The sequence below is a fragment of the Solanum tuberosum genome, unplaced genomic scaffold (assembly GCF_000226075.1).
Source record: "Solanum tuberosum cultivar DM 1-3 516 R44 unplaced genomic scaffold, SolTub_3.0 scf00471, whole genome shotgun sequence".
NCBI classification, from domain to species: Eukaryota; Viridiplantae; Streptophyta; class Magnoliopsida; order Solanales; family Solanaceae; genus Solanum; species Solanum tuberosum.
The window spans coordinates 118,201-129,116 of record NW_006239389.1 but is presented as its reverse complement, the minus strand read 5'-3'; the positions used below and the strand labels follow the sequence as shown (position 1 = coordinate 129,116).

At 30.0% G+C, this 10,916-nt stretch overlaps 2 protein-coding genes across 2 annotated transcripts; both read right to left on the bottom strand.

Moving 5' to 3' along the window:
* Positions 1 to 2,867: 2,867 nt before the first annotated feature.
* LOC107058231 (uncharacterized) lies at positions 2,868 to 4,197 on the bottom strand. The gene is made up of 5 exons (XM_015303690.1): positions 4,136 to 4,197; positions 3,970 to 4,035; positions 3,607 to 3,680; positions 3,171 to 3,372; positions 2,868 to 3,045 (listed from the first exon to the last, which is right to left on the bottom strand). Exons 1-5 carry the CDS (start codon positions 4,184 to 4,186, stop codon positions 2,935 to 2,937), a joined length of 504 nt encoding a protein of 167 aa, XP_015159176.1. The 5' UTR covers positions 4,187 to 4,197; the 3' UTR covers positions 2,868 to 2,934.
* A 3,499-nt stretch (positions 4,198 to 7,696) lies between these two features.
* On the bottom strand, positions 7,697 to 8,151 carry LOC107058234 (agamous-like MADS-box protein AGL104). Its single transcript, XM_015303693.1, has 2 exons — positions 7,928 to 8,151; positions 7,697 to 7,805 (listed from the first exon to the last, which is right to left on the bottom strand). The coding sequence occupies exons 1-2, from the start codon at positions 8,107 to 8,109 to the stop codon at positions 7,733 to 7,735; spliced, it is 255 nt and encodes an 84-aa protein (XP_015159179.1). The 5' UTR covers positions 8,110 to 8,151; the 3' UTR covers positions 7,697 to 7,732.
* Positions 8,152 to 10,916: the final 2,765 nt, after the last annotated feature.

Below are 10,916 nucleotides of genomic sequence, written 5' to 3'. Positions count from 1 at the left end.
TTTGTAATGTGGCTTTTTTGTTTGATGAAAGAAAGTTATTTTATCTTTCTTTTGTGAAGGATTTGGAAGCCACAAATGTGGAAATTTGGTAGCCATATTTGTCAAGATTTGGCAACTATATTTGTCAAAGATTTGGAAGCCACCATAGTTGATATATTCACATTGAGATGTTGAATATTTTGCATCTTCCAAAGACATCATCCATGACATCAACAAGCCTATTTTTTTCTCTATAAATAGGGAGCTTAGACATTAGTTGAAACACACCTTGAAGCATATGAAAATATTTCATTGTTTTCTTTCTTTGTCTTTCCATTAAGAGTAATTTTGTAGGAGAGTTTGTGTTGGGAAACACTTGTGTGAACCCTTTGTTGGAGTGATCTTGTGAGGTTATTCTCTTTGGGTATTTGGGATTAATTAGAGTATTTACTCTAATTCTATACTCTCTTTTGTACTCTTGTTGATATAGTGAAATTGCTCCTCTCCGCTTGTGGACGTAGGTCTATTGACCGAACCACATTAAATTTGTGTCTTCTTTAATTGCTTTACTTTCGTTATTATCAACTTACTATTGTCTTTGTTATTGTCATTACAACATTGTTTGGCTAAATTCCGCACTACCCGAGTTCTCGATCCTAACAATCCTCATATTTGATCATTGCACTATTGTGTTTGCATTGATGTTGTACCACTACTGTGATGATATTGGTGTGGTTGAGAGGAAATAGGGAACGGGTCACACATTCATGGTGGATTCATTGAGTGGAAATAGGGAATGGCCCACACATCCGTGGCGGATTCATTGAGATGAAATATAAGGAGCCCTAGTCACTGTTGGGTATATCAAGATGCAGCATTATGTATCTCTCATGTTGCAAAAAGAGTAAAGCATAAACCTATACCTCAACTATACCAAGTTCTAGCAAGCATGATGCTTGTTTGGCCAAAGAAAGCAACAAAGTTGCAGCGGCTAAACATGCACCATAAAATGGTCCATCTAACTGCAAGTTGGCTATGCTACAAAGCCATTTATATTCATATAAATACATGTTATTATACTGATAGAGCTGTTAATTTTTCATTGGTTTTATGAGACTCTCGATTTTAGGATTGGTCGAAAAACTCAATGTTAATGATTTCACATTGTGCATTGAAGCTAAGATCTCTAATAAGTCTTATCCTCATATATAATTGCTTTTTGAATATAAATGTCCCGAGAGAAGTTGCCAACATCAAGGTAAGCACGCTGGTGAATTTTGTGATTCGTTTCCTTTTAATTCTAAATGGACATAAAATCTGGTGTCACAAGTTAGATATTTATGACATCTTATCCCGATCTCTGGTTGTCTATTGATTCATTCAGTAATAGGTATTTTTATTTTCATATGTTTCTTTGCTTCCTCTTTTAATATTATTTTTTTCATATTGAATATGCTTTGAAAATGTTTTGTGTAGATTGCTCTTGTGGATTCCAAAACCGGTTAAATAGTAGTAATAAGCTTGGTCATTTAATTTATTGAAAATTTTGCAGATTAGTGATGGTTGCCGATGGAGAAAATCCAATCAGAAGATGACAAAAGGAAATTTATTTTCACGAGCTTATTGTTGTTGCAGTAAAGCTTGTGGAAAAAAAAATGAAAACATGTTTGAATGTCTTCAATTTCATTATTGCCGATAAAGATGTATTGAATAAACCTTTTTTTTTACAAGTGCATTGAGAGTTTGCTTACTTGGAATATTCTTAAGTCAGACAATTTCTATGATTTAATAAAATATTAGTGTTTCAATTATAAAAAATTTCCTAGTGCTTTTGTTATTATTATGAGCATAATGTACAAGTTTACTAATATTTATATTAGTTTGTAATATAATTATACAAAAATTAAATGTTAGTTTTTGGTCAAATTATTGCGGAGGTATCCCAAAAAAATGCATGTATGAATATCTGGCGATCTATAACCCACGAAAAATGAAGTAAATAACCTCCCAAATTATTGTTCAGTCTTCAAACAAATTAATTGCAGCAGACATAACTTCGAGAGTTTTGAAAACCACCGTTACAACAATTAGCGCGGATTAGTAACCCTGCAATATGCAATTATAACCCCTCCTATTTGACAGTTTTTTTGAGTGAGTCTTCAACTACATTTTCACATTCTCATAAGAGAAAATGAATCTCAGAATAGGATTTTGGTATTACATAGTTTGGATTAACAACTCTTAAGAATTAACTCTTTGCAAAGAGAAATTTAGATTCCTTAAGATTTATTAGGCCCAAATGTGTCTTATGTACGCAATTTCAAGACAAACTCATGTATGTTAATTGTGAATGAATTTGCAAGTCCAAACTTGTAAATGACATAAAGATAAGTCATATTTTTCAAAATTGTTGAGCAAGAAGCCAAAGTATCAAGCTGAAACCTATTTTGAAGTTGAATTAGTTATTTATTTCAATGTCAAAATTCATATAAGGTGAAATCTATTTATTAGGTTTTGAAAAACCTATTTATTAGGTGATGTCTTTGTTCATTAAAGCTGAAGCATTTTAAACAAGTTTAAAACTGAATTGTACCAGATATCTTTCAACAAGTATTCTTCCAAATCAAAGGAAAAATTCATAGAGGTGATCCCTCCACTTGTTTCCAAGCTTCTTGCACCATCTTCATATAATCTAAATGGACAACTTATAATAATAAAAAGTATATTAAGACAAATGATGTTGGTAACACAATTTATTTCTAACACTCATAGGTACTTATTGTTATTCACTTTAATATATATAGGTCACCCTACATACATAAAGATGATATCTTGCATACTGAAATAAGTAAATAAAAAGCTAAAACATCAAGTCTGTGGTCTTTAAAATGGACCAAAGATAAAGAAACTAGATTTTAAAAAAAGTTTGTTTGTCATTCATTGATCAATCTAAATTTAAAAGTCATCTCCATTGAAACCTTCATTGAGGAAAACATCATCCCATTCCCATGCATCATTCTCATGTGTTGTTTCAGCAAAGTATTCATTGTTTCCCATGGTATTCTCCTGATCATTGTGACAAAATATTTAAAGTGAGTTTTGTGTGAATAATATCACAAATATAAATTTATAAACAAACAAATAAAGTTAATTAATCAATAATAATATTAATAATAGAGCTTTGAACTAACTTCTATGGGATAGTTAAATCCATTAACATTAGAAGCTATTGCATTACTTTGAATTGAAGATTGATCAGTTTGTTGAATAATATGATTGATGTCGTTGTTATTGTTCAAGTTGATATTCCAATTTGAATGGGCATACTCCAACCCTAATTGGGAGGGAGTGTTCAATTGTGTACCCGTATTTGCGAGTGGACTCGAGCCATGCCTGAGAGAAACAATGTTAAAGAACAACAATACCAACAAAAATAATAAAATGTATTTCGTTGACTTATTGTATATGATATTATTACTATTTATGTGGTCTCTTATATGATAATAATTTGATCTCGTATAGAGTTTAGATGCATTGATCGTTATAATTCTAATGTCATCATATTTTTTAAGCAGATAAAATATTATCTTGCGAACAATAATTAAATGTATGAATATCGAAAGAAACCTTGTGGAAGTGCAAATATTGTGCCAGAAATTCGTGAGAGAGTTGTCACTACTTTCACCAAAAGTCAATTGTGCCTGCAAAATATGAGTTAACTAGTTTAGTACAAGGGTGGGGAGGGAGGGGATAGGATTTTTTAGGAATAATATCTCAAGAATATTAATGTATCTGTGACTGTCCAAATGTTTGTGTTGAATTCTGCTGGACATCTACTACCATGTTTTGTTGTTGGTTCTATTGTGCAGATAAGAATAATTATATCAAAAATTTTGCAGATAAAAATAATAATATCAAAATTTTAAAAAAAAATCTCATCTCTTTAAGGAGATCTTAACAAAGAATTATATTTCAAAAATATTAACTTACCTGTAATTGTCCAAATGCTTGTGTTGGATTCTGATGGACATCCACTATCATGTTTTGTTGTTGGCTCTATTACGCGGATAAAAATAATTATATCAACATTCAAAAAAATATTTATCTTCTTAAGGAGATCTTAACAAAAAATTATATTTCAAGAATATTAATTTACTTGTGATTGTCCAAATGTTTGTGTTGGATTCTTCTGAATACCTACCATCATGTTTTGTTGTTGGCTCTATTAAGCGGATAAAAATAATTATATCAACATTCAAAAAAAAATTTATCTTCTTAAAGAGATCTTAACAAAAAATTATATTTCAAGAATATTAATTTACTTGTGATTGTCCAAATGTTTGTGTTGGATTCTTCTGAATACCTACCATCATGTTTTGTTGTTGGCTCTATTTCACATATAAAAAAAAAAAAAAATCAAAAAAAAAAAAAAATCATCTCTTTAAGGAGATCTTAACAAGGAATAATATTTCAGGAATATCATGTACCTGTGCTTGTCCCAATATTTGTGTTGGCTTTTGCTGGACATCTACTTCCATGTTTTGTTGTTGGCTCTATTGTGAGGATAAAAAATAATTATATAAAATTCAAAAAAAATATAGTCTATTTAAGGAAATCTTAACAATCAAGAATATTAATGTACTTGTAATTGTCCAAATGTTTGTGTTGGATTCTTCTGAATACCTACCATCATGTTTTGTTGTTGGCTCTATTTCACATATAAAAAAAAAAAAAAAGCGATGAGTTTTGAGGAAATGACATATTTCCTAACTGTGAAGTACTAGCAAAGGAAGGGGTATATGTGTAATTGCTAGAACTGTTTGCTACTCTCTTTCCTTTGTCCATCCAATCTTGATTTTGAACAGTTGAACTGCAATAATAACGAAATAATGAAACCAAAAGGAGAAAGGAGACGAAAATTTTCAATTATGTGAAAAAAATTAATGACCTGAATGGACTAATCCAATTATTAGTATCAAACTGGTGAGGAGCCATTTGTTGTGCAGCAGAGAGAACATCCATATTTCCTTGTTTTTCCAATTCCATCTAATCAAAATTCATTTGACATTAGTTGGGATTTTACATTATTTCTAAGAAAAATAAGTATTTTCTTGAAAATTGTAATTTCGCGTTATTCTTCAATGACAAATCAAGGTGGAAGAACAAACTTTTCTAGCCAAGATTTTTTGGAGAGAGAGTTTCAAGTTACTCTCACACCAACAGAGTTGGTGAAGAGAAGGCTCTTGTTTTGCTCCTGGTTCGTAATCCCTGCATAATCATCTTGTTAGGCAGAATATTACATTTAGACAATTGAAATACTCTATAATATAAATGTCTAAGTGAAAGATCAAGGTGATGTCAATGTATTAAACCATGATTATAATTAAGAAGAACTATAAGAAAAACACTTGTGATACTAAATCAAATGACCTTATGTTAGCATCCACAATCTGTAATTCCAATGTGCTCTTCTTGATTTGTAGCTCCAAATTCTACATCAAAAAATTTCAAGTTAAGATGACTTTATCAACCTTCTTCATTGGTTCTAGAATGATTTATTAACATTTATTTGGACTAGTCTTAATTTCTACTTCAAGTCACACTTAATTAACACACTACTAATTAGAATAGCAAGGGTAGATTGAAAAGAGAGAAAACAACTCATAATAGATTCATAAAATTAAGTTGTGCTCACCTCAATCCTGTAGAAATTAAGACACCGGCAACAGGTTGAAACATCCAAAGGCAGCCATCATGATAAAGTTTAATTCATTAGTGAGAGAGTCATGAATTTCACTTAATACAAAAGAAATCAAGTATGAGGTACTAGGTAGTATCTAACATTTTCAATAAATCAAAATATTGTAACGCTTATGTAACTCGACATATTTGAGCGAGCTCATATTATCAGTCTCAAGTCTGAATAATACAGCAAGGTTGTTGATGTCTGATGGTCATTCAGAAACAACTTCTCCATCCCATAAAGATAGAAATAAGGTTGTGTATATCTTACTCTCCTTAGACCCTACTAATGAGATTATATCGAGCTTGTTGTTGTTGGTGGTGATTGTGTCAACTTACACATATGCTTGTCTATATTTTTCCCTGGTCAAAACAATTTTTTTTAATCATGCTTTGGCCGAATTTTTTATCTCTTTGGTCCGATATGGAGAGTATTAATATTAGTAACAACAATAATATGATAATTCAAGTTTATAAGTTAGTCAAATTAACTTATCTGCATATTCTGTATTAAATTGTCACCCCTATCAATTTATAGATTTTCATTTTATTAGCACATTTAATTTAATTGAAGATTTTATTCATTTATCCGTAATATCTTTTCTAATTTTCAAAATATTCTTTTAAAATAAAGCTCCTAATTCTCTTTTCATTCCATTTGGTCGATCGTTAATCTTCTTATACACATATTTTTTTTAAATTTACATTTGTTGTAAATAATATCGAAACACAATATAACTAAAGAGAGACAATAAAGTAACCAAAGGAAAAAGTGAGAAAAGAGGAGATCCAAACTGTTTATCAAGAAGGTGTAGCTTGCTAACATCTCCTTTGATGTGATTCAATTGTCTCAATTTTGCCACCTTCTCCTTCATTAATATACCCAAAAAAAATTATCAAAACTAGTTTAAAATGGGTCAAATCGATATCAATAATTAAAAAAATTTATTACAACTCTCTCAATTATACACTTTTTTACTTAAGTCAAACTTGTTTTGTTGAATGAATTAAAACAAGTTAAAAATCACTTAGTATTTCGTTAATTTTGAGGATGTCATTTTCAGAACCTTTTAATTAATACACATTCAATTTTAATTTGTTTGTCTGATTTCATCTTGATACAATTTAATAAATTAATAACACTTTTGTATCTTACGATCTTAAACTAAAGAGAGGTCGAATGTGTCAAAATATCCTTTAATTTTGTGGTTATAAACATGTGTGTGGGGAAAGTTGAGATTAAAAAATTTATCAAAGACGAAAAAAAGTTCTGATGAAAGATCGTTAAATGTCCCACATCGATGAATAACTAAAATTTTGGTCTCGTTAAAAAATGTTAGACAATCCCCCCGGGTCCATGAATGTCACACTCCGGATTGGACAGTGAAATTTTGAATAAAGAATATCCAAATCTGGGCTTGAGGGGGTGATACCATGGAATCTCAGATAAAAATGTCTAGGTCTGGGTGTGAGGGGGTGATACCATGGAATCTCAGATAAAAATATCTAGGTCTGGGTGTGAGGGGGTGATATAGTGAAATCCTGGATAAAGAATATTCGGATCTGGTGTAAAGGGGTGATGAAGGAATGAAGTGTCCCACATCGGTGAATAAATAAATTTTTGGGATCCTTATAAAGTTTAAACAATCTTCCTCTTTCTGAGGTGCGGGTTACACTCAAGACCTAACTTGACACATTCTTTTTAAAACAAAAAACAAAAAACAAAAAACAAATTGAAATGGATAATAACGAGTACTAATTTTCGTTTCAAACTTTAGCAAATTTCATCATCATATAAAGATTAGACGAATTAATCCACATTAATAGAAACAAGACATAATTTTAGAAAATATAAGTCCTACAAATACTTATTGATAATATATACATAAAAGAGTAAAAAGTACCTTAACATCGGCCATGTGACTAACCCCAACAAAAGAAGAAAAAAAAAACTCATAAGTTAGTGCTACATTATATAGGTTACTAATAGCTTAAAAAAAATCAAGAAAATTTAGGAAATGTTCATGTACGTCAATCTCCGCTCAACCGGAAGGTTAAGGTAACGCTGAAGCATGTCTTCAACTCTACAAAAGTGTAAATTTAGTATAAAAAAAAAGTTAATCAAGATAATAGTTTTATAGATTAATAACTAGCACGACATAACGGAAAATTCATATTTTTTTGGTCGGAATCATAAATACAATACCTTTGTTGGCTACAGAATTTATTGAGCCGACCAGAAGGTGAGAATGCGACAAACAACATGTCCACGTCACAGCAAATTGCAATCTCCTCAGCTTTTTTAAGTAAACTACTGCGTCGTTTAGAAAATGTAACTTGACGTTTCGTCGTCTCTTCTATTTTCTTTATCTCAATTTTTCTACCCATCTTTAAAAGGAGTCTCTTCTCTGCCTTATACGGAACAGTAGCTTAGAGTGTTGTGTAAGTGTATGAACAATACAATGACTGAAAGAGAAGGCTCCAAAGTAGCTAATTTATAAGGTCAAAAAAGCTATTTTGGGTAAATATGAAATAAATAAAAAGTTGGTCAACCTCATCCAAACATGGTCGTGTGACTGTGTTATTAAATGTTGACATTTGGACAATATTAGTTAAGTGTTGTGTTTTGCACGTGTATTGTATTAATTAATTAATTAATAATAATAATAATAATATAGTAGCTAATTTATAAGTTCAAAAAAGCTATTTGGGTCAAATGTGAATAATAAAAGTTGGTCAACCTCATCCAAACATGGTCGTGTGGCTATGTTATTGAATGCTAACATTTGGACAATATTAGGTAAGTGTATGTGTTTTGCACGTGTATTGCATTAATTAATAATAATAATAATAGTAGTAGTAGTAGCTAATTTATAAGGTCAAAAAAGTTATTTGGATCAAATATGAAATAAATAAAAAGTTGGTCAATCTCATCCAAACATGGTCATATGCCTATGTTATTAAATGCTAAATTATCATAACCAATTTGACATTTGGACAATATGAGTTAAGTGTATGCGTTTTGCGCGTGTATTGCATTATTATTATTATTAATAATAATAATAATAATAATAAATAATGAAGAATTTGAAAGATAAAAAATATACTTCAAAGGGACATTATAACTCACAAATACATTAATAATTAATAAAATAAAAAGCTATTTGGGTCAATTATGGAATAAACAAATAGTTGGTCGACATCATCCAAACATGACCGTGTGACTATGTTATTAAATGCTATATTATCATAATGAATTTATATTTGGACAATTAGTTAAGTATATGTGTTTTTCATGTGTATTTATAATAATAATAATAATAATAATAATAATAATATATATATATATATATAAAACAAACAATTAGTATAATATTCTTTAAAAATTAATGAAGAATTTGAAAGATAAAAAATGTACTTAAAAATGGAACATTATAACTCTCAATCACACTAATAATTAATGAACAAAATTTTGTCTTCGATATTAAAAGTCCAAATTATGTTGGTATTGATACACGAATACACAGTCTAAATAATAAGGTAAAGGAAAGACAAACAACATTATAAATGAGCATAATCATATAACGCAATTACTTGTAAAAGTTAACAATAACAAAAAGGATTATGGTAAAACAGAAGATGACAACCTAAAGTTACACTGGAAGAAAACTGAAAGTGATCTACAAAGAGGTTGTATTCATTGTGTTTGCGATTGTGTGATGTTTTCGATTCTCGATTGGCTTGGGTACCACTTCTGGTACAAATTATCGATTGACACGGGTACTGCGCCTAGTACGAAATATCTATTAGTTGGTTCGAGTACCACGTCTGGTACAGGTTCTCTATTGACTAGTTTGGATACCACGTATGGTACAGGTTATTTATTGGTTGGTTCAGGTACCACGCCTGGTACATGTTAATTGTTTGTCTTTGTGGTGGAGAGTGAATCGAGCTATTTGATTGTAATGATGTTGAACATATTTTTTGTGGTTGCTAAGACTGATTGGATTATATATGTATGTCTTCTTGTTTAACTAAGTTTCAGTTACTTGTTCGCACTTCATATATTTGGAGCTAGCTGATGATATCAATACACCGTTAATTTTGTGTACTGATACTACATTTTCTATTGTTTTGTTGAGTACAAAACATATTTCAGCGGCTACTACGCTATCTCAGTTGTGAGTCTCACACTTTCTGAATTTAAGGTTGAATTGTTTTATTTGGGCTGCCATGATTTCATCTCTATCCCTCTAGTCCATTGTCCGGATTTAGATTTCATTTTTGGGGGTTGCATCCCCGTATTCTAGACTATGTTAGATGTTTAGGTACACGATTTTAGATTCTAGGAAAATTATTTTTGCATATTTACTGTTAATTGTTATGACGGTTTGCTTTAATTAATGAGATTGTTACCTTTAAATGATTTAGTTGAGTTCATATTGGATTGACGATTGGAACTTCTATGGGGGGTTTAGTGAGGTTGTCTCTTAGGGCGATTTAGATTGAGACATCACAAAACGCTCTTTATAAATTTTTAAGCTATAAAAAACTCCACAACGGAGTTTAAATTTTTCACGTTAATTGACCTATCAATGTTTGAATTTGTGATGATAAATACGGATATCACTATCAATTAGTTTTTAAGCATCAAAAGATGAAAGTCATAATTTCAAATTAAGAAGAACAAAAAAATCCAAATATATGCAAAATGAGCTGAATAAAGTAAAATCTGAAAATATGTGCTAAATAGATCAAAATCATTTCGAACTTAACAAGTTTTATTTAATGCACACAAACCCTATATGTTACTCTAGTTACCCCCTTCAACATTGTAATTTGAAAGCCTCGACTCTTCTAGATGCTAATGTGACAAAGAATGTGAATTGGCTCACTTTTAGGTACGAATGAAAAATTGACTTTTAAGTATAATATTTTTCAACTATTAATTGCCACATAATTAATATAATAATTTATTTATTCCAATTATATTACTCTTTGTTTTTTAATATACATTGTGCATTTTATCACAATTTTACATAAGGAAAAATTACTTGAATGGGTACCTTTTAATAAATAATTACTGATTTTAGCGATATTTTATATTAATTATTATTATAGCAATATATAACAATATTATGATAAATCTGCAATATGTATTAAAAGTGAATTATGTATGCAATATATATGAATTA